Source organism: Haliaeetus albicilla, chromosome 12 (genome assembly GCF_947461875.1).
Source record: "Haliaeetus albicilla chromosome 12, bHalAlb1.1, whole genome shotgun sequence".
Lineage (NCBI taxonomy): Eukaryota > Metazoa > Chordata > Aves > Accipitriformes > Accipitridae > Haliaeetus > Haliaeetus albicilla.
In genome coordinates this window covers 28,763,145-28,786,112 of record NC_091494.1, presented here as the reverse complement: position 1 = coordinate 28,786,112, position 22,968 = coordinate 28,763,145, and the positions used below count along the sequence as shown (strand labels likewise).

At 65.7% G+C, this 22,968-nt stretch overlaps 1 protein-coding gene across 2 annotated transcripts; it reads left to right on the top strand.

The window, feature by feature from the left end:
- Positions 1-3,369: 3,369 nt before the first annotated feature.
- Positions 3,370-21,972, top strand: FURIN (furin, paired basic amino acid cleaving enzyme). Of its 2 annotated transcripts, none has more exons than XM_069798784.1 (16): positions 3,370-3,434; positions 7,041-7,426; positions 12,970-13,068; positions 13,809-13,904; positions 14,525-14,653; positions 14,906-14,982; positions 15,353-15,441; positions 15,685-15,857; positions 16,872-17,084; positions 17,418-17,518; positions 17,654-17,757; positions 17,953-18,070; positions 19,084-19,263; positions 19,349-19,473; positions 19,868-19,984; positions 20,070-21,972. In XM_069798784.1, the coding sequence occupies exons 2-16, from the start codon at positions 7,247-7,249 to the stop codon at positions 20,636-20,638; spliced, it is 2,370 nt and encodes a 789-aa protein (XP_069654885.1). In that variant the 5' UTR covers positions 3,370-3,434; positions 7,041-7,246; the 3' UTR covers positions 20,639-21,972. The 2 variants fall into 2 exon arrangements, with proteins under 2 accessions (XP_069654885.1, XP_069654884.1); XM_069798783.1 differs by lacking the exon at positions 3,370-3,434 and adding an exon at positions 4,868-4,998.
- Positions 21,973-22,968: the final 996 nt, after the last annotated feature.

Here is a 22,968-nt window from a genome sequence, read left to right as displayed (position 1 = left end):
TGCAGAGGTCCTGAGGCTGGCACGAAGGCAGGCTCCCTCCTGGGAGACTTCTCTCGCCCGAGCACCCCTGCAGGCCAGGGCTGGGCTGATCCAGTTGGGTAACTGTGACCCTGCCAGGCTGCAGGCAGGGGATGGCTGCCCTAGGCATGGCGGGGACAGGTGGACCTGACCCCTTGCAGTGCTGGCTGGCTGCACCTGGCTGTCCTGGGCTGGGTCCTTGCTGCAGCACAGGGGGAAGGCTCTCCCTGCAAAGCCTTCCAGGAACTGTCTCAGACAACCTGGTTCCTGCCCCAGGCAGACCTGCAGACTCTCCCCGGGTCCCCCCTCCTTCAGCGCGTCCTTGCAGCAGCTGGAGGAGATGGGACAGCCCTGTTAGAGCTGTGCGGGGAGGAGGGACGGGGTGTGCAGCAGGACCCCAGCTCTGAGGTCTCCCCTGGTGCCTTGTAGCTTGTGGTTTGCCTTAACAACCCAGGCATTAGTAGCTTTATAACCCTGCAGCAACTGATGGTCCTTCCCAGGATTAAGCAAGAGCTCATTCATGCATTTCTGGCCTTTATGCCTGGACAGCAATTAGAGCTCCTGCTCTGCATTTGGTCATCTGATGAGATACTAATCTTGAGGGTTATCACAGTGTGTTCCCACTTAGCGAGTCCTGTGCCACCGTGGCAAGGAGTGAGCTTTGACATAGGACATGGTGAAGCAATTAGACACACCAGTTAAAGGAAAGCTTGGAAATTGCACACAAAGCACATAATGTCCCGTTCAGGTGAAGCAAAACTAAAGACCTCAGCAAACAGGGAAATGCTTTCACAGCCTGGCTCGGTTCTGTGACCGCAGGCATTGGAGGCTGTGGTGAGAAGCGGCCCTTGGCCTGTGATGTGTCTTCTCTGCCCCACATCCCCTTGAGAGGCACAGCCAAGCTGGAGAAACTAAATGCTGGCATTGCCCGAGCTGGCGTGGGGGGCCCCAGCCCTGCAGGCAGGGGTGCAGGAGGTCTCCTAGGGCAGGGCCCTGCAGCACCCGTCATGGCATGGGGTATGCGGGGGTGTCATGGCTCTGTGCCTGCCCTTACCGGATCCCCTGGGGACGCAGCAGACGGGCTGCTGAGATCTGGTGCGGCTGAGGGCAGCCCCAGCCCCCTCTCCCCAGCGCAATGGCTGCTGACATCTTGGTCCTGCAGCAGCTTGGCAGTCAGCAGCCGGGCTGCGGCAGGGGTGGGGAGCACTGGGGTGGTGTGAGGCTGGCAGCTGCTGGTGGGAGTGAGCCCGGAGCCCGGCCAGCACCCGGCACAGACCAGGCTGCTCCTTGGTGCTCTGCCAGCTTGCTGGTGAAAACCTGCACCTGCCAGGCTTTGGGCTAGATCTGTGTGTCTGTATCTGTAGGCAGCCCCTCCCCAGCCTACCTGTCTCTTTTTGGGGCTTTTGCTGAAGGGCCACAGGTGGGCTCTCTGCCCGGGTGTTGCCTGCACACATCTACTTGTGTTCCTGCGCGGAGCCCCCAAGTGCCGCAGGCACCTTATGGTGCTCGGGCGGGCAAGGATGTTCCTGCACCTGCACAGCTGCAGTCGTGGGGGGACAGGCGAAGGCAGGGTGCGACACACCACAGCCCAGAGCAGGGGCAGTGCTGTGGCAAGGCTGCGGGTCGATACCTTGGCAGCATTACGGCTGCTGATGACAGAGGCAGATAAAGTTACAGAACCACCCTGTGCCACTGCTGTTTGTGTCTGCAGCTGTACCGCAGGGCAAGGTCAGGGTGTCTGGGCTGGGCCTTGAAGTCCCCCGCGTGTGACCACAGTGAGATGTTGTGTCTGGGAGCATGGCTATGAATAGAGCCTCTCCAGCTGGCGGGACCCTGCGGAGCACAGCTCCTGGCTGGGCAATGGCAGTCCCAGCTCCGGGGGCGCTGGGGCCTTCCCAGGAGCCTGCCAGTAGCATCCAGCAGTGAGGGGAGGAGAGGAGAGGGACCGGAGAGACTCCAGGGTAAGGGGACTGCGGGAGAGGGCACAGGCGGGGGGGGGGGCTGGGGACACACGTTCACAGCACAGCAGTCGCTGCGGGCTCACCCCTGCACCAGCATGGGCATGGGGGCAGAGGGGGTTGCTGTGCTCCAAGTAAACATTTAGTTACTGATTTGGTCCTCTGCCTGCCACTGCTGCCCATTATTTGGTTTTCTCCACTGTTTGTGAGGGCCCTCTGCCCTTCCTCTGCTGGGTGGCTGCTGGGAAGTGGCACTGCCACAGTCCTGCTGTGTCCCTGGGCTCCCCCCAGGCTGGGGGTGCCTGTGGGCAGGGGTGCAGCCCCATTGCTGCTCTGCCTCCCGGAAAGCTCGGGCAGATGGGCAGTTGCATCACTGTTGGAGCTTGTGCAATCTCTGCAACCTGAAAGCCAAAAGTTGACCTGATTTTTCCATGAAAGTAGGTTTCTAGTGATTGTGTGTGCTGCCGGGCCACACCACACAGTGTGCTCAGTGCAGAGGAGCATGGTGGGGTCTCCCCCTGGCCCCAGTGAGTAGTTTGGCCCCTGCGCCTACAGCGTGGGCTCCAGGGGATGCTGCGGGACATCGCCTGGAGGGCAGGCCTCGCGGGGAGCTGCTGGCTGGCTGGCGGTAGCACACTGCCTGTCCAACGGTGCACTGGGAGTCGCTGTGCTGAGTGGCCTGCTCCTGGTGGTCTACCCGGAGTGGGCTGATGTCTCCAAGCGATAGCGCCCAAGTCACTTAAAAATCCAAGAGGAGGGTTCATGGTCCTGGCAGACGCTGCTGTGGTAGCTTCTTCACCCCCTTAGTGCCCCATAGGCAGGGGCTGAGCAGAGGGAATGCCCAGCAGTCCCCTAAGGTGTGGGGGGAACAGCAGCCCTTCAGATGCAGCCTGATGGCCCTGCTCTCTGCTCTGGCTGCAGCTGGCCCCTGGCCCTGGGGGGCTGCTGGGAAAGCAGATCCCATTCACATCCGTGGCATTGAGCTGCAGCCAAGTGCTCCCCGGTTACAGGCGTTGTCTTTGGCAGGGGTGCGGGGTCAGCGTGTGGGTCCAAAGCCAGCAGTTTATGTAAGAGAGGGGTGCTTCCTGCCTGCCTGCCTGCCTGCCCTGCGGCACCGAGATAAGCCCCGTGGTGACAAGGGCCCTTTGTCAGCTCCTCTCCCCTGCGTGACATGTCACAGGGGACAGGTGCAGCAGCTTGTCACCTGCCCGGGCACGACTGCCAGCGCCTAAAGGAGGCATCTTAAGACAAGGCGCGCGGGTGGGAGCCAGGCGAGGCAGCCCGCCTACTGCCCTCCCTCCCACCACGGGGCCAGGGTCCGGCTGAGGACCTGCCCCTAGCACAAATATCCCCCATATAACTCCGCTGGGCACTCCTGGCTCGGCTGCACATCCAGGGGCCAGCCTGGGCTCGCTGGCCACCAGGGACGACTCCCGACCAGGCTGAGGTGGCGCAGGGGTGAGTGCTGCACGTCCATGGGGTGCCAGGGCTCCTCCAGGCTGCCCGGCGGGACCGTGGCCCCAGAAGGTGGACCTGGGGTACCACAGCCCCTGCGGCTGGTGGTGCCTGGTGGCAGCTCTTGGGGCCGGAGAGCGGGGTCAGCCCGGCCTGAGCCGCTGCCCCTGGGGCGACGCTGCAGCCAGGCGTCTGCCCTGCAAAACTAACCCAGTTTAACAGAAAAACCTGCCCTGTGCCAGATTTTCTGGGCTGTTCTCAGCATCTCAGTTACCAAGGTGACTGTTTCCTGTGCGATTGCTAATGCTTCACGATCTCGATCATGATATCTGAGCGACTTCCTTTTCTCTGTAAGGAGCTGTAGGACTCGCTCCTACCCGGGGCTGCCCAGACCCCTTCTGAGGTGCGGAGGAGTCAGGTCAGTTTGGGTTCTGCTGCTTTTGCTTTTTGCTCTTGACCCGGCTTTTGCATCACTCTTGACATGGTCCCGTGCACGCGAGGGACAAGAGTCTATTGTTTTTTACGAACGACCGCAGCCAAGATGAGCTGCAATTCACTTCTCACCTTTTCTCCTTGGTGGAAGCCTCTCTCCTGAAACCTGAAACTGGGCTGATGGATTTTCCTTGTGTTGCTGCTTTCCGGACAGTTTCTCCATCAGGCTGCGTGCTGGCCCGGGGCTGCAGCACCCCGCGATACGGCCTTTGCGGGGGAGGCTGGTGCCGCTCCTGTCGGCCTGGTTGAGGAACCCCCTGCTCCGGCGGCTGCCGGGGCTGGAACGGGCCGCTCTGGGTAGGCTCGTGTCCCGCCAGCCCCACGCCGCAGAGTGACCCGCCGCCTGCCGCGCTGGGCGCGTGGGGACACGAGGCGAGGCGAGGCGGCTTCTGAGCACCCTTCTCTGTGGGCGCCCTCCTCTGCGGGCGGCCTCGCACCCCCGGTCGGGTCCCAGGGTCCACGGGGGGGTCTGGGCTCTCACGGGGCAGATCCAGGTCTCCCGCTGGGGCCGGCCCGGGCGGCCCCGCGTCGGGACGGGGGAGAGGCTGTGCTGAGCCCCGGCCCGTGCCCGGTGTCGGCGGAGGGCGGGTCACCCCCGGCCGGGAAGAGGGGGAGCGGCCCCGGCTCTGGCGGTGCCCGGGGTGGGGTGGGGGGAGCTGGGCCCAGCGCGGGGCAGCGGGGCCGGGGGCTGCGGCGGGGCGCGAAGAGCTCGGCGGCGCCGGTGCGGCGGCGGGACGGGCGGGGCGGGCGGCGGTGACGGCATCCGGCGGCGCCCGGCGGAGCGGCGGCCGTGCCGGGCCGCGCCGCGCCGGGCCGAGCGGAGCCGGGCAGGGCCGGGCCGAGCCGAGCGGGGCCGGTCGGTCGGTGCGGGGTCGGTCGGTCGGCGCGGGGCGGGGCGGCGGGCGGCGCTGACAGCTGCTCGGCGTAAACAAGCGGCCCCGCCGGCCGCCCCGGCCGCCCCTGCCTGGGCCGGGCCCGGCTCCGGGGCGGGCGCTCCGGGCGCCCCGCGGCGTGACGCGGCGCCGCCGACAGACGGGCCCGGCCGCCGGCGGGACGGGAGCGGGCAGGCCGCGCGGTAAGGGCGCGGGGACGGCGGCGGGGACGGTGCTCGACCCGCCGGCGCCGGCGGTTTGACAGCTGGGGCGGCCCCGGCCGGGCGGGACCCCGGGCGGCGGCGGCGGCGGAGGGGCCGGGCCGGGCCGGGCGGGGGCGGCTGGTGGCGCCGCGGCCGTTGGGCAGCCCCGGGCTCGGGGCACAGCGGTCTGGGCTGGGGGGCAAGGTCTGCCCGCCCGGAGGGCACCCGCGGACGCGGAGCTCTGGCCGCCCCGGCGAGGGAGCTGTTGCTGGAGCTGGGGCTGGAGGCGACCGCGGGCCGGGGACCGGCCCGGCCCGGGCGCGCTCTGGGGATGGCGGTGGGGACGGCCGGAGCAGCGGCCGTGAGAAGGCGAGGGCGAGGAGGCAGCCAGGCCTCGTCCCGTCGCGCCCGTGGGGCCAGCCCCGGCCCGGCCGCCCTCGCAGCCACCCGCGGCTCTGCCGCCGGACTCGCCCTGCGGGTGCGGGGACGGCCGGCGGCTCCGGCCGTGCCGCGGGGCCGCTGCCACAGCCTGGGGACTGCCGTGTCGCTGCCGTGCGGCGGCGGGGCTCGGCTCGTGGGGAAGCGCTGGTGTCCGTCGGTGCCGGAAAGGATCCCGGCCAGCTGCTGCCCTGCGTGTGCCAGATGCGATCGGCAGCGTGCCGGTTCTGGGGCTGTGGGTGCGGAGCAGAGAGCGTGGCTTTGGGAGCTCGTGGGGACTTGTTTCCCCGCTCGCACCCCACTGTGCAGGCTGGCCTGCAGCAGCCCAAGGCTGTCCCTCCTTCCTTCTCCTGCTCCCAGTGTGCAGGCGGCTCTGGGTGCCTCGGCAGGGTGGCCAGGCCCGCAGCCGGCTGAGGTCTGGTCATGGAAGGGGAGCCGCAGCGTGCCTGAATCGCGGCACTGTCTGCGCTGCAGCTTGCGGCGAGGTCTCAGGTGGCTGCCAGGAGCTGCTCTCCTCCCCTGGCAGCACCGCAGGCTCCCTGCTCGCTGGGGCCGCTGCTTGCTGGAGGGGGATGGGGCTCCCTTGGGCACTGCTGGCTCTCACCTTTCCCACTGTCTCTGAAACACGACCCGGTATTTCAGGGTGCCTGTGGAGCTCCGTGTGTGGAGCTCGCACCGGTGCTGTCGTGTTACAGGCTCCTTTGCGCTGGGTGGGTCACTCCCTGCTCTGCTCCCCACCTGCCTTCCCAGCTTCTTGTGTTTGGCCTCCGACATGGAGCGAGCTGTCCCCAGGCATCCCTGTGTGCAGGTCCCTGGGTGGGTGCTGGAGGTGATGGTGTACCCCTTTTCCTGGTCCCTGTGCCGGTTTCCTTTCTGTTGTGAAGATGAGTCACACCGGTGTCACCATGTTGTGCTCCAGGGGAAGGGCAGAGCTGAGCTGCTGGTGGTGACAGGCAGCACGGCACTCAGCACTGCTACCAGGCACTGCCTGGTCGATCGCTGACTGTGGAAGTGCTGGGGCCTGGGGCTCCAGAGAGCCCCAGAGAGCAAGGGCTCTCCCTGGCTTTCCTCCTTCCAGTCTCTCATTTAGCTGGGGCTCCTCACACAGCATCTGTGGGCATCTCCTCTGGTCTCCCTTTGGGACTGGAGAGGCAGGCTTCCCATCCCAGTTGCTCCTAGCTCCGTGCCCAGATAGGCCCGTCCTGGTTGGAGAAGGGGCTCCCGTCTGCTGCAGACCGTGGCGGCAGGAGGCATGGCTTCCCTTGCCTTGCCTCTCCCCTCCTTCGGTGCCCTTCTCCCCTCCTGGTTTGTTTCCTGTGTTTGTAAGCACAGAGCGTAAGTACACATTGGGCAATAGGCAAGGTAAACAGCAGTGGCGTGCTGGGGCAAGCATGCCGGGGCGGGCGCCCTGCGGAGCCAGCCGCCACCATGGCTCCTCGGGGCCCCAGGTCCCATGCAGCTCTCCGTGAACCACAGTGGACAGTGGGTGCAGTGTGCCAAGGCCCCCTTGCCCGGTGCCAGAGCCGTGGCTTGGTCCAGCAGAGCCCTTCCTGGGTTTGAGGAGAGGCGCCCCAGGGCCTGACCATTCTTCCATCTCTCTGCAGGTTGTGCTGCTGTCCCAGACAGTCTGTTCCTGCTGCTGCTCTCTGGCCCTGGCTGTTGTGGGCTCGTCCCCATGCTCTCTTGGGCTGAGCAGGGGCCAGCAGGGCAGAGAGGCCGGCGCGCCTCAGGGTGCTGACACAGGGAGGCCGCTGGACCCACTGCTCCTGGGACCCTCCTGCTCCCCAGCTAGAGGAACTCCGATACTCTGATGGATCTGAGACCCTGCTCGCTGCTCCTGCACTGGACTCTGGTGGTTGCCCTCGCTCTCCTGGCCCAGGAGGTGCTGGCCCAGCGTATTTACACCAACACCTGGGCTGTGCTCGTCCCTGCGGGGCCCCAGGAGGCTGACAGGCTGGCCAGGAAGCATGGATTCCTCAATCTGGGCCCGGTAAGTCCCCTGCTTCCCTCTCCCTGTGGAAGTGGTGTCCTCTGCCATCTCTGCCATGGTCTGGGCAGGCACTGGGCTGGGCCCTGGAGCTGGATTGGGGGCTGCTCTTTCTGGCAGCAGAGCTGCTGTGTTCGCACCCGTTTGCTGCAGCCTTCAAGCATCCGTTGTGTTGACTCAAGGGTGGTAATTAGCTGGATGGAGCCAGGGCCTTCCCCTGCCAGTGGGATGGTCTGGTGGCATGGCATGGCACAGCACACCCTGCCTGCTGGAGGGGGAAGGAGGAAAAGCCCATCCCAGTGCAAAAAATTGGGAGTGCTGTGCATTGGTGGAGGAGAGAAGGGCTCCCGGTTCCTGATGGTGCTCCCCCCAGCGAGCTGCCCCAGTGCGGCACAGCCTTGGCTCAGCTGGAACAGCAGCAGTGCCTACTGGGTGTCCCCAGAGCAGGTGGTCTGACAGTGGCCATGTGTCCTTGGCCCTAAGCTGCCCTTCACAGAAGGTGTGTCAGCAGGTCCTCACCACTCTCGGCTTTCTCTGCCCTCAGCCAGTGGAGGGACAGGGCAGCGTGCACAGCTGTGCTGGACCAGCACCTCCATCAACCCCCTGGCAGCAGGGTGGGGAGAACGGGGTCATGGTGAAGGAACTGGGGCCCCTTGTGTTTCCTGTAGTCCTGGCTGTGCCTGGCCTTGTCCCCAGTGCGAGGAGCTCCAGGGTGCTCTCCTCCTGGCAGCCTTGGCAGGACCCAGCTTCCCTGTGCTCCAGGCCCAGGGAGCCGGCTCCGCTTTCCCTGGCCGACTGTGGGCTGTGCCCTCATTGGTAGCAAGGGTGCTCGCAGGTTTGGCTCCTGAGACGTCAGCGTTAAAGCCAGGCCTTGGCTGAGAACCGCAGGGCCGGTGGGCCAATGGCCAGGCTCCTGCTTGCCAGCGCGGTGCTGCAGGCAGGACATGTCTCTGTTGGCAGGCCACTTCTCACAGGCCAGCGCTTCTTGATGCTGCTGTTGTAGCACAATGCCGGATGCCCTGTGCTGATCTGTGGGGCTTTTCTCTGCCTTGTGCCACAGGCAAGGCACCAGCCTCTGGGCTGGCGGCAGGTGGGGGCTTAGCCGATGGAGCTGGTGTCAGCACGGCTGCCATGACCAAGGCAGGGGCCAAGGGGATCCCATGGGAGTGGGTGCAGCAGGGCCAGCCCAGAGGGATGGCCCCCGCGCAGGCATGGGGAGCTGGACAGGCACTGCTTTGGCGAGATGAGGCTGGCACTGGCGGAGCAGAGCCTGCGTGTCTCTGCCAGCCCCTGCTGGGCTGCCTGCGTGCCCGGAGGTCTGTTGCCCGGAGAGTGGGGCTCTGCCGCCAGGCTGGGCTGGTTCTCCGGGAAGGAAGCGAGGGGCGAAATCCCAAAGGAAATTGCATAACTTGTGGCTGCTGTGTCAGGACCTTGCTGTGAGCAGCTGCCGCGAGCTGCGGTGGGCGGAGAAGGTGGCCACCGTTGAAGCTGGCGGGTGCCTTGTCCTGCCACTTGAAAGGAGCCCTGCATGGGGTGGTGGGTACGCAGGGCTCCGGGGACAGGGAGCCCCAAGTCCTCTGGGATTTGTGCTAGAGGAGGGAACTCTGGGGGGGCCAGGGCCAGGCCCCACTGAGGGTGTCTGTGCTGGGGTAGCAATGGGGTGGCCTCACACAGGTGTTGTCTGCGGGAAGCGTCTTACGGCCGATGTCAGGGCAAAAGACATGTTGGGCCAGGGCCACTGCCATGCAGAGGGGACCGGGAGAGCGGCCCAGGACATGTCCTGCTGGGCCAGGTCTCTGCCAAGACCCCTGGGAGCGGGGACAGGATTGAGGTGCCATCAGCCTGCTCCTGGCAGCATTTCCCATCACGCTGTGGTGCCGTGTCCCAGGCCCAGCTGCCAAGACTGAGGGGCACTGGACTCTGCAGCCATGTCTCCCCTGGCCCAGGGGTGCCCATCAGGCCCTGGGCTGCAGCACAGAGCCGTGCAGGACCCTGTGGCTCAGTGGGGAGCCCAGGCCTGTTTGGGGTCCGTCCCTGTGAGGCATGGAGGCTATGCGCCAGCTCTGCCCAGCAGCGCTCACCTTCTCCTCGCGCTGTTCGTTCTGTGGCCAGAGGCTGGCACCTCTCTCCCGGCTCTCCCAGCCCACTCAGCTGCCGGTAGAGCAGCAGTGAGGCAGCACCTGCAGGCAGAGCCCCGTGGGCTGTGGCAGCTCGGGCTGTGGCAGGAGCTGCTGGTCTGGGCATGTTTTCTCCTGTTCTGGAGCCTGTCTCGGTGTCTGTGCTGTGGGATGAGGCTTGGCTGGCCTGGGCAGCCCACTCCTGCAGAGGGGCTGTGGTGGCCTGGTGCGAAGAGCAGGGCTGGAAGGAGCCAGGCTTTCCTCCTCTGGAGGTTTCTGGGCTGCTGTTCCTGGGGGGTGTGCTGCTGGGACAGGATGCAGCAGCCAGGCTGCAAGGGGGGGGACCGGGTGCTTCTGGCAGTGCCCCAGTGAGAGGCCCCCAGGGTCCTTATCTGAGAGGATCCTGGCCTCAGCGTGGGGTCTGGACACTGTCCTCAGAGGCGTGCTGTCCTGGCGTACTCCCTGCTCTGCTGCTGCCTGCGGAGCCAGGGCAGGCAGTCAGTCCCCTGGGTCAGCGGTGCCTCTGGCAGAGAGGTGTGTGGTGCTAGTGGCCTTGAAGGGGACCCAAAGGACAGTGCGGGGGAGGTGAGTGTCAGAGGAGAGGGACAGATGCGGTAGTGAGGCGGGAACACGATGGTTCATGCTGCTGGGGCTGGTGCAGATTGGGGGGTGCAGGCGCTGCCTGCCCCAGCTGGGGATGGGGAGCACCAGGGAAGGGCTTGGCTGCTGATGCTGGCCTTGGGCTGCAGTGGCAGGACACTGGGGCTTAGTGGCCCCAGCAACACCAGCCCAGGGAGGAGTGCTCTTACCTCCTGTACCACTGGGCTGCAGGTCCCTGCTAGCCCCTGCTGCCACCCAGCACATTGCCCTGCTCCTGGGGACGTGGGCAGGAGCGTTGGCAGCCCGCTGGTCCTGGTGGCCACGAGCTGTGGCAGGAGGTCAGGGCAGGAGCGGCGAGCTGGCACCACTTTCCACGGGATCAGTGCTGCCCGGCCCAGGGGGACACAGGGCTGGGGGGCAGCTCTGCCCTTGCTGAGGACAGGGACTGCAGGGATTAGGGTGGAAGTGCGTGGGCTGGCCGGCTCCTGGCTGCCACTGCAGTGTCTGTGCAGACCTAATCCAGTCGGATGACCAGGCAGAACCACGATCTGTGTGCAGGAACAATCGGGGCTCTGTCCTTATCCCTGGAGGGGGTGAGGGGGTGCTGGGGGAGGGCAGTGAGCCTGCAGCTTGCTTTCCCCTCTGCCAGCCCAGCGCAGAGGCTTTTCACCTCGGCACCTCCCCAAATGCTCTGAGCTGCTCGGTGTCCCAGGCTCTACTGGGGGGACACAGTGTGCTGCAGGGAATAGGCCCAGGTCTGTCCCCAGTGGCTCTGGCAGTGCTGGAGTCACTATCCTGCCCTAACAGGCAGGGCTGCAGCTCTGCAGCCGGCTGTGCCAGGGCTCCAGCCACCTGCCCATGCCCCACAGGGAAGGAGTTCAGAGCTGCAGGCCAAGTTCTGGCTTTTCCTCCGCTGGCCCAAGGGCAGGAGCAGCGCCCAGCTGCCACTGGCACCAGGGAGTGCAGCCCCATGTCATGAACACTGCATCTTGGGGAGCCAGCATGGTCTGTGGCTTCCCTGGATAACATCAGCTGGCATGGCGTGGGGTTGACTGGCAGGCTGCATTGTCCCCCACCACGAGCTTGCTCCCCACCATGGTCCAAAGTCCAGGGAACACGTGCAGAGAGAAGTGGGGTCCTGAGCTGGCAGCTGGGGGCTTTGTCTGCCCCTTCCCTGCAGACTGACGTGTGCCGGTGTGCTGCGAGCACCAGACTCCCATGGTGGTGAAGCCGTGGGCACACGTCCTGACCCCGTTGTTTGGCTGCTGCCATCCTGTGCCGCCAGTGCTGGGCTGCCATGAGTTGAGTCCATTCCCTTTCCTGCCCACAGAGAGAGGCTGGTGCACGGGGGTCTTGTGCTGTGGGGGGAGCCCTGTGGAGTGGAACAATTCCCCTTGGGTGGGTGGGGGCTTGTCCTGCTGGCAGGCAGTTCCCCCAGAGCAGGGGTGGTAGAGGCCTGGCTTCAAATGCCGGGGTGCATTTCCCTTGCCCCGCAGAGCACAGTGGGGGCTTTGGGGTAAAGCGCATGACTTGGAGAGCTGCATCCTGGATTTGCTGCCCCAGGGCTGAGGGTGCCGGTCAGCTGGCTGCACCTTTCCTCCGCTGCTCGGCTCCAGCTGGCTGCGTGGCTGGCCAGGGTGGTGGCACATCTGCAGAGCTCTGATAAGCTTGGGGGCGTTCGTTGGCAGCAACCACGCTGTTTTGCGGCAACCTGGGGCAGCGGAGGGCGAGATGTCCTCTCCCTCGTGTTCCCACAGCCCTTGCAGCCCAGCCCTGCAGGCGATGGCGCAGCCTGGGCAGCCGGATCCTGCCGGTGGCCACTGCCCAGGCTTTGTGGCTTCCAGCAGGGCAGGGTGGGCACTCGGCTCCCTTCTCCCCGGACCAGGCAGGCTGCTGGGCTGGGAGGCCCTGGGCGGCAGGGGTGGGGCCGCTGCGGCCAGGCCAGCCTCCAGGACATGCAGGAGGGGATAAGGAAATGACAGCACTGGAGAGGGTTTGGGGTTTAAAAATAACCAGCTGGGCGGCTGCATGGCCTTCTGGCCCAGCCGGGCTGTGCTGGAGTCCTGTCCTGCCCCAGCCCCAACTGGCCATCCCTATGTGTGTGGGAGCTGAGCCGGGGCCACCACAGCATGGCTCCTCGGCTGGTGGCTGCCCCACCTGGGGTCGGATGCCTGCGTGCCCCCTCGCTTTGCTCTGCTGGAGCTGGCTGTGCCCGATGTTGAGACCAGCTCTGGGTGGGTGCTCTGGTGGGGTGCTGGCCTGGGGTGCGCGGGGAGAAGGGCTCTGTGAGTGGCCTGTCTGGAGGAGCAGAGGCTGGCTCAGAGTCTCCGTGCCCTGCCTGGGGCCACCTGGGGAGTGGGGCCTCAAGCCCCCCAGAGTCTCCCCTCACCAGTAGCAGGGGGTGCTGGTTGGCTCTGGGAGAGGAGTGGTGGTTTTGTCTCCTGAGGTTGGTGCCTCTTCCAGGCTGGCTCTGAAAGGCCTGTCCCTCTCTGCCACTGCTTGCTTTAGGTCTCCCTGCCAGGGCAGCAGCTTTGTTGGATAATTTGGGACATACTGCCATGTGGGAGTCTGTGGGAGGGTAAGGTGGGCAGAGGCTGTGTCGCTGTGGCCCCAGGGTCTCCCCAGCTGCCTTGTCACCAGCTGCCAGCTGCCGCAGCCTCTCGCAGGAGATCCTGCCCCATGTACCTGGACATGAGCCCCAGCAGCTGCTCTGGAGTCGGGGGCCCAGCCTGCCTGTGGCAGCCCCCGGGGCTCGGGCTTGCAGGTGGGGGGATGGGGAATCAGAGAGACTGGGCTCTCCTGTCCATCCTGCTCCTTTCTCTGTTGCAGATCTTTGGTGACTATTACCACTTTCGGCACAGTGGTGTGGTGAAGCGTTCCCTCTCACCCCACCAGCCCTGGCACAGCCGTTTGGCCAGGGAACCGCAGGTATGTGCAGCGCGGGGGTCCTACCTGCCATCTGCGGGGGCCTGTCTTTGATCCTGGGCACTTCATGCTGCCATGTGAGCCAGTAGTGGGCTGAGCTGCCTTGAACCAGCCCCTGGCTCTGAGACCTATGGTAGAGCCAGGTGGGACCCCAGCACGTGGCTGGTAAGGGCAGGGGGTCGACAGAACTGGCATCACCACCCTGTGGGCTGCTGTGATCGCAGGGCACGGGGCAGCCTCTGCTCCCTGCAGGGCTCTCTGTCCTTGTACGCAGGGCAAGGTGTGCAGGGCAGTGCCGGCAGTGCCAGATTCCAGCGCGGCGGTGTGGCAGGGCTGCTGTGACCTCTGGCCCCTGGCTCCAGCCCAGGGGCCTGGCACGCTGGCAGCGCAGCGGGGCGTGCAGCATGTCGCGGCAGCTGGCAGGCTCTTGGCAGCCTGCTGCTCTGCAGAGCTCTACACTCTGACCTGCCCGCTCCACTGGAGCAGAGTCTGCTGCGGGACACCCGGCACTGCCGCCCTGGCATGGCTGGACAGGGGAGGCCAGGAGGGATGGTCTGGGTGCTGCGGTGGCTCTGGCAGGGTTGGATGCTCTGCCAGCATGCTGGCAGCTGGCTGTGAGCTCCCCAGGGACAGCCCCTCTGGGCAAGTTGCTGGCTGGAGGGCAGGGGGCCTGGGGAGCTGCTGGCACAGGTGAGAGCTGCCAAGGGGGCAGTGATGGAGTCCCATGCCCTCTCTGCCCCCAGGTGCAGTGGCTGGAGCAGCAGGTGGCAAAGCGCAGGACCAAGCGAGACGTTTTCATGGAGCCCACAGACCCCAAGTTCCCGCAGCAGTGGTACCTGGTGAGTGCTGGGCAGGGGCTGCACAGTGCCAAGTGAGGAAGGGAGCCACACAGTTGTGACAGCAAATGCAAATTCTGGGTATGCGGTTGTGTCATCAGAGGGATGGCTGTCAGGTGGCTGCTGCTGCCGCCAGCCAGGCTGGCAGGGAGGAGGAGGAGGAGGAGGAAGGCCTGAGACAGCCACTTGGTGCTGTGTGTCCAGGAACACTCCAGGGAAGAGGCTGTGCATGTGGAGCTGTGGCTCCTTGCCAGGGTGCTGGCAGGGCTAGGGAGAGCCTCGGGCTGGACTAGCGGGGAGCAGCCCTTTGCCTGGCCCAGGAATGGGGTCCGTGCCTGTGCCTCTCTGTGTCGTTGAACTCTGGCACAAGCCTGATCTCTGCAAAGGGAGCCATGTTTATGGGCCCCAAACGCAGTCTGGGGCTCAGCCTCCTTTTGGAGTGGCCCTCCTGAGCCGGCTGTGCCTGGGTCCTCTGGGGTTTCCTCATCCCACGCCACAGCAGAGAGGGGTGAAGGCTGCCTCTTGCCTGCCCTTACAGCCGGGCCTTGGAGGGGTCCAGGCACACCCCAGCTGCAGTGCCAGTGACTGGGCGCAGTTCCTATTGCCAGCACTTGTCTCGGCAGTACAACACAAACCAGCGGGACCTGAATGTGCGTCAGGCCTGGGAGCAGGGCTACACGGGCAAGGGCATCGTGGTTTCCATCCTGGATGATGGCATTGAGAAGAACCACCCTGACCTGGAGGGCAACTATGTAAGTGTGGGGCGATGCTGCAGGGTGGTGTGCTGTGGGAGCCTGTCTGGGTGGCTGCGTTTGCTCAGTGCAGCCCTGGAGCTGCAGGGCTCGTGCCTGCCATGGAGGGACATGGAAAGAAGCGATGGAGGTGGGAGTGGAGCCTGCCCCCTGCTCAGCCCAGCCTCAGGGCCATGGAGCACAGGCATGGCCCCTGTGGTGGGGCTTGGTGGCCGGGGTAGATGGTCTCTAACTGCCAGATCTGTCTTCCAGGATCCAGGGGCAAGCTTTGATGTCAATGACCAGGACCCAGACCCACAGCCCCGCTACACGCAGATGAATGACAACAGGTGAGGCAGGAGACAGAGGCGAGGGTGGCAGAGCCCAGCTGCAGCGGGGACTCAGTGGCAGTGCCAGCCCTCACGGACTGCAGGAGGGTGCAGCGGTGGTGGCATGCTTCTGCCCCACAGAGAAACCCCCTGCCTCCCTTTCTGACACAACCAGCATCCTTTGGGGCTGCCCAGTGCCAGTCCAGGCCATTCAGTCCCCCTGCTCTGGAGCAGGAGAGTAGACAGAGGAACCCTGCAGGGCCTTTGTCAGCTGCCTGGTTCAGGAGGGACGGGAGGCAGCCTGGGTGCTGGTCCTTCCAGCTGCGGCTGGTGCCCAGCCCTGTGCTCCTTGTGCCTCATCTGAGCACGCTTGGTCCTGTTTTGACTGCAGACATGGCACACGCTGCGCTGGGGAAGTCGCTGCTGTGGCAAACAATGGGATCTGTGGTGTTGGCGTGGCTTACAACGCCAGGATCGGAGGTGGGTGCCACCCTGCCCTGCACCAAAAGCAAAGCCTGCGCTGGGCTCTGTGGGTGCCTCGCGGCTGGAGGAGTGGGCTGTGCTGGGGATCTTGGCACTGCTGGCCAGGGCAGTCCTGTGACGGCCCATGGCATGGGGCAACAGCAGTGGATGGGAGGGCTCTCACCAGTGGCACCATTGCCCTGCGGCACGCGGCCGCCCTGCCCCATCCCGTCGCCCGTGACGTCTGCTCTCTGGCCCTAGGCGTGCGCATGCTGGATGGGGAGGTGACTGATGCTGTGGAGGCCCATTCCCTGGGCCTCAATCCCAACCACATCCACATCTACAGTGCCAGCTGGGGCCCTGAGGACGATGGCAAGACTGTGGATGGCCCGGCCCGGCTGGCAGAGGAGGCTTTCTTCCGAGGGGTCAGCCAGGTGAGCAGGAGAGTTTGCTGGGGGAGCGCTGGCTGAGCTCCTGCCCCTTCCCCCAGGTTTTCCTTGTTCTGCCTGCCCTGGTTGTTGTCCCAGCCCTCCTCTGCAATGAGCTGTCTTCCAGCCCATCTCCAGGATCAGGCTCTGTTGGTTTTTCCTGTTCTTCCTGCATGATGGCTCTGAGTCAGGGCTCCTCCCGTGCTGGGTACTTGTCTCGCCTTTCTGAGCAGCCCTGTCCTCCCTGCTCAGAGGACTCCTGAGCAGCCCCATGCTGGGACGGTCCCTCCCTGCTCTCCAAAGCCCTGTGCTGGTCCCTGCCTGGTTTCATGCCAACTGCTCGCCCTCCCTTCCTCTGCCTGTCCGCCCGCTGTCCCCATGTGCTGTCAGTGCAGCCTGTGCCTTGGCATTGCTGTGGTGCACCCCACGTGGTTAGCTGTGCTCCCTGTTCTGTCTGGGAATCCCTGCATGGAGAGACGCGTGTGCTGTGCAAGGCATGCTGGCAAACCTGCCTCACTGTGCCATGCCAGCTCTGTCACACATGCTGTGAGTGGAGCTGTGGCTTTTGGGTGCTGAGCAGCCGGTTGGGACTGCTCTGCTGAGCTCCCGCAGTGCTGCCAGGCGGCTGCAAATCCCACACAGGCAGAGTCAGCCTGGGTAATTTCCGAGTGGAAAAAGACATCAGTTCTTGGAAGCCCTCCTTCGACAGAGCCTCCTGCCACTCAGTGCCTTGCCTGTTGGGGAAGCCCCCGTAGCCTCTGCAGAGGTGCCCCAGCACCCTCCGTAGGCATGGCGGTGGTCAGGGATGGCAGTGCTGGGTGCCCAGGCCCATGGGCCATGACTGGTGGCATCCCGCTGTTTCCCAGTGTCCCAGCTGCATCTGCTCAGTCTTTCCCACTCAGGCTGCAAGAGCCCTGGGGCTGGCACCACCCGCACGTCCCCAGCTCCAGCCTGGGGCTTCCTGCCCTGCAGCAGCGCGGGTGACACTGGCGCTGGCCCTCACCCTGCCTCTGTTGCTAGGGCCGAGGGGGGCTGGGCTCCATCTTCGTCTGGGCGTCCGGGAACGGGGGCCGCGAGCACGACAGCTGCAACTGTGACGGTTACACCAACAGCATCTACACGCTGTCCATCAGCAGCACCACGCAGTATGGTAACGTGCCCTGGTACAGCGAGGCCTGCTCCTCCACCCTTGCCACCACCTACAGCAGCGGCAACCAGAATGAGAAGCAGATTGTGAGTTGGGGCTGTTGGTGTCTGCAGGCTGGGGGCTCACAGGGGTGGGACGTGCTGTGAGCTGTGGCTGCCATGGGCATCCCTCTGGGACCTGAGTGGGCTGCAGTGCTGGGAGCAGGGCTGGCCCCACTCTGCCATGCTGCTGCCCTCCAGGTCTCTCCCAGGGCTCGGCCTCATGAGTTGAGGGCTTCTGGAGGGAAGCTCATGAGCTGCCCCAGGAGCGGCAGCTCTGCCTCGCCTCCTGCGGCCCTTGTGGGGGTGCAAGCCCCCGAGCCAGATCCTGGACATGGCCAGTACCCACAGCACCTCCTACCCCAGCACTCCTCCTTGCAGGTGACGACTGACCTCAGACAGAAATGCACCGAATCACACACAGGGACGTCTGCCTCGGCACCCCTGGCTGCTGGCATCATCGCCCTCGCCCTGGAAGCCAAGTAAGGGTGGGCACAGAGCAGGGCTGGGCTAGAGGTGGCCACACAAGCCCCATGAGGCAGCGGCACCTGGGCATGGACCTGCCTGGGGCTGGGAGGAGCCGGCTGCAGCTGCCTGAGCCCCGTGTCTCCCTGCAGCAAGAACCTGACCTGGCGTGACATGCAGCACCTGGTGGTGCAGACGTCAAAGCCAGCTCACCTCAATGCCAATGACTGGGTCACCAACGGCGTCGGCCGCAAAGGTACCGGGGTGCTGGGGGTGGACCAGGGGCTCCCATTCCCACAAGCATTGCTAGCCTGGGGGTGCTGGGGCAGAGCACCCTTGCATCCCTGGGGGACAAAGGAGGCAGGAGGGCCTGGCGAGCTGCGCAGTGCGGCCGGGCACATGTCCCCCCAGGGACCCCCAGGAGTGGCACTGACCCCCTTTCTGTCCACAGTCAGCCACTCCTATGGCTACGGCCTGCTGGATGCTGGGGCCATGGTGAGCCTGGCCAAGAACTGGACCACGGTGGGACCTCAGAGGAAGTGCGTCATTGACGTCCTCACGGAGCCGAAGTAAGGGCTGGTGAGCCCAGGAGGGCATTGCCCAGCATCCGCCCAGTGCACGGCCCCACGCAGGAGCCCAAGCGCCTCTGGGTCCAAGGCAGGGATTGGGGACGATATCCAGGGCTGAGCTGTCCCCGAGACCCCAGGCCATCCTCCTGTGAGAGCTTGGGGAGAGCCGGGAAGGGCGCCTTCAGCTGTCCGGCACTGACATCGACTGCTCAGCCTGCCCGCTCTTGCTGGGGCCAGGCTGGGTTGGGCGCCGTGGGGGTGCAGGCAGGCTGGGGCACTGCGGTTTGGGAGCAGCCGGCACGAGTCATCCCCAGACAGAGGGGCTTTTCAGGGGTCAGACAGAAGCTCCTTTTATTCCTGTTTGGCTCCCATTGCTGCAGTGCAATGTGTGCTGAGTCTCATGTGCGGCCAGGGCGCTCCCCAGGGGCTCTCAGCAGGGAGGGGGACATCCCTGGGCAGGGAGGAAGCCAGGGCTGGGCCCTGCATGTGCCTGCTGCTCTGCCCTGGTCCCCTGGGACCCACCCCTGCCCGTCCAGAGCGGGCGCTTCTTGCAACCGGTATCCTGCGCTGGCACCAGGGCCTGCGCCGCAGGTGACTGCCAGGGGGACGCCACACAGGAGCACCGGGATGGGGATGGCCGTGCCCATCCAGTCCCTGGCCACACTGTGCAGGGTGTAGCTGGCCTGGCGGCGGGTGAAGAAAGGGCCCATTCAGGGCTGGCATGGAGCGGCAGCTGGGGAGGCGGCACCAGGCAGCGCGTGCTCGGCAGAGCAAACCCGACTGTGCCTAGGAACTGGGGCAGGCCTGCCTGCTGCCTGTGCCCTGTCTGGGAATGGAGAGGAGGTGCTGCCAGCTGCTGTGGGATTGCCTCATCTCCCACTCCAGCTGCCTTGGGACACAGCACCCGGTTCCCAGGGCAGCCGCAAAGCCCGGCAGTGGGCAGCAGGGGCTGGAGCACCCTGACACATGCCCCAGGGCTTAGGACTGGGCTCACTCTTCCCTGTCCTTGACAGGGACATCGGGAAACGCCTGGAGGTGCGGCGGAAGGTGGATGCCTGCCTGGGGAAAGCCAACTACATCAGCCGGCTGGAGCACGCACAGGCCAGGCTGACGCTGTCCTACAACCGTCGGGGGGACTTGGCCATCCACCTTGTCAGTCCCATGGGCACCCGGTCCACCCTCCTGGCTGCCAGGTAGGTGCTGGGCTGCGGGGTGCCCCAGGGTGGCCCCAGGTGTTTGCAGGACGCTGGCACCCACCTCTTTCCCCTCCTCGTACAGGCCCCATGACTTCTCGGCTGATGGCTTCAATGACTGGGCCTTCATGACGACGCACTCGTGGGACGAGGACCCCTCTGGGGAATGGGTGCTGGAGATCGAGAACACCAGCGACGCCAACAACTATGGTAGGGCTGGGCTGGCCTCACCCCCACCATTGCCTCCCTCCGAGCCCGGGGTGGGAATGGGAGCAGAGTGGGTGCCCAGTGTCCTCCCAACCCCCTTGAGCAGAGCCAGTGACACCTCAGATGCTTTGCAGTGACCTGGCTGGGGAGAGGCTGGAGGGGATGCAGCTGCTCTGGGGCTGCGGGGATCTGGGGCAGCAGGTGCCCCCTGTGACAGCTGGCCTGGCTCCCCCCTGCCCTGCGGGCAGCCCTGTGCAGGGGCATGGTCCCACGTTGGGTACTCTTCCAGGTGATGGGCAGCCTGTGGCAGGGTCAGTGCAAGCCCCCTCCCTGTGCCTGTCCCGAGCACAGGCGGTCCCACGGGTGTGTCAGTGGTCCTCACCCCATGTCGTTGCAGGCACACTGACCAAGTTCACACTCGTGCTGTACGGGACGGCCACTGACTCCCCCAGCCTCTCCAACCAGCTGGAGAGCAGCGGCTGCAAGACCCTGACCCCCAGCCAGACCTGTGTGGGTGAGTGCAGGGCTGGCAGGGAGGGGGCGGGGGTGTGGGGTGCAGGTGGCTCCCCCTGCATGCGCTGACCCTGCCTTTCCCACAGTCTGCGAGGAGGGGTACTACCTGCACCAGAAGAGCTGCCTGAAGCGCTGCCCTCCTGGCTTTGCACCCGGTGTCCAGAGCACGCACTACAACCTGGAGAACAGCGTGGAGCCCATCGCGCCCCACCTCTGCCTGCCCTGCCACCCCTCCTGCGCCACTTGCGCGGGGCCCGGCCCCAACCAGTGCCTGACCTGCCCTGCGCACTCCCACTTCAGCAGCCTGGACCTCTCCTGCTCCCACCAGACGCAGAGCAGCCGTGCGTCCCCTGCCCTGGCAGACGGCGAGGGGCTGGCCAAGGCCCCCCCTCCAGCCAACCTGCCTGTCCTCATCGCCAGTCTCAGCTGCATCCTTATTGTCGTCATCTTTGTCACCGTCTTCCTGGTGCTGCAGGCGCGCTCAGGCTTCAGCCTGCGGGGTGTGAAGGTCTATGCTCTGGACAGCGGGATTATCTCCTACAAGGGGCTCCCCTCTGACATCTGGCAGGAAGAGGGCCCCTCCGAGTCGGACGGTGAGGAGTACGAGGCCCACAGTGAGAGGACTGCCTTCATCAGAGACCAAAGTGCCCTTTGATGAGCCCTCCCGCCCCTCCCTCCTCCCTGCCCAGCACTGTGGGGCCGGGGCAGGTGAGGCCGAGGGGCCCCGGACTCTGCCCCCATCCCCCTCCTGCACCACAGCAGCCCGGGGCTCCCCACCCGCCGGCATCGTCCCTTGGCCCTGGCCTGGGCTGCCGGGCATGGCCCCGCCAGCACCGTCCCCAGCTCGGCACCGTCCCAGTCTTGCACCATCTCTCTTGGCCCCGCGTCCATCCTGTACCCTACGCTGGGGTATTTGATGGCAGCGGGGCCCCTGGCGCTCACTGGCCCTGCACTGGCAGCCGTGTCCCCTGCCTGAGGTGGGCAGCTGCTGCTGGGGGGTCATGCAGGTCCCCCGGCGTGGGCAGCATGTGGGGTCCCTGGGTTGTCATTGCTCAGGCTGGGCTGGCCGGGGCAGGAGTGGCTGTGCCTTGAGCCTAGCCCACGGCACGGCATCCCCCTGCCCCTGCTGCCCTCGGCACCTGCCGGGCCTCTGCCCGTGTCCCTGGCTTGGCCTGCTGTGTCCTGGCTCCCCACCACCTCCCGAGGGCCTGTCCGCCTCCACCCATGCCCTTCAACAGCAATAATGGCCAGGCCTCAGCCTCTGCTGCCTGCTTGCCCGCTGCCTGCCCCTCCCACCATGGCTGTGGTTGCCTGCAGCGTGGACAGGAGCCCCCCTGCACCGGAGAGCATGGGGCAGGGCCGCGCCTTGCCTTGTGCCCGAGGCTCAGCCCCCCAGTGTGGGCAGGGACCACCTCGCACAGACCCTGCTCTGCTGGGCTGCCCCGGGCCCCCTCTTCTTTTGCCCCTCGGCAGGGCTGGGTGCGCTGCTGGCCGGGGCAGTTGGGCAGTGCTGGTGCCTGCGCTGCCCTGGCTCTGCCTGCACCCTGCTTGTGCTGGGCAGAGCCCAGCGTCCCTGCAGCCCCAGCCCCCAGAGCGCCCCTGCCCCCCCGACGTGCCTTGCCCCCACTTGGTGACAATCCGTTCCGCTCCCCGCCGGAGCCCCTTCCCGGCACCGCCTGCCCTCGCTGCCCCTTCCCCACGGGCTGGGGGCCGGTGCCGCAAGCCCCTTCACCGTCCGCCGCCGCACACCGGGGCTGTGGCATGGGCTCCCACCCGCCCCGTGCCAGCGCCAGTCCCAGCCTGCCACGGATGGAGCCGCCGGCCAGGGGCCACAGGACTATTTTTCTATAATAACTTTTTGGTGCACAGTAATTTTTTCTTGTAATTTAATCAGCCGGGAGCTGCCTCCTGAGCCTGTTTTTAATTTAATGGATGTGGATATAACACTAGAGAGACTGAGTTATTAAATGTTCAGAACTATGCAAACCAGCTCCGCTGCCTGTGCTCTGTGTGCTGTGGCTGCGGGTGGCCCTGCTCTGGATGGGCAGCCTGGCCCTGGGGGCAGGAGGGTGCTGAGCCGGGGCCGTCACACCATGCTGCTGTGCTGGGCCTGTGGGGTGCCTGTATCTGCTCCACAGCCGCAGGAGGGGGCCTGAGGCTCTGCTGGCAGCCCTGCCTGCAGCCGGGCTGGGGGCACCTTGCTGTGGTGTCTGCCTGCTGTGCAGGCAGGGAGCCCCAGCTGCTGTGCTGCCCGCCATAGTGTGACTGCAGGAACCTGCAGCGCCGGGTGCCCCTGCAGCCCCTGGTCAGGACAGAGAAGCCCCCCAAGCAGTAAAGAACCCCCTAGAGCCAGGGGCTGCCCTGCCCAGGCTGCAGGCAGGAGCTGGTGCTGGGCAGGGGCTGCTGTTTGGGGATGTGGTGGGGACTTGGCACCTGGGCAGGGACCAGCCCCTTCACCTGAGCGATGGGAAGCAGCTGCTTATCAGGAACCCACAGCGAGAGAAGCTAATTTGGGAACCGGATGCGGTGTAGTAGGGGTGGGGGGCAAAAGCCTGGGGAACTTGCACACATTTCCCACAGCGCAGGGCTTGAGCCCCTCCACTGCAGCCTGGGGTCCCACCGAGCTCGCACGCTGCAGCCCGTGTCCAGCACCACCCTGCAGCCGGAGCACAATGCCCACGGGGCAGCCCTGGGGGTGGGGATGGCCAGGCTGGACCTGGGACCTGCTCATGCTGTGGCCAAGCTCCAGGCAGAGCCCACCCCAGCCCCACCGAGTCCCTCGCAGGGTCCCAGCCCCCCAGGAGGGTTTGTCAGGGCTGCGCTCACTCGCAGAAGCTGCTCCTCTCTGCAGAGCCCCTCGGCCTCGCTGCCCCCATCTGTGGCTGTGGTGGCTTCCTGTGGTAGGAGCGAGTTCCCCGTGGCGTCCAGGCGACGGCCGGCACTTCTCGGCCCGCTCTCTCTTCCTTTTTTCATGAAGCCAGGGTG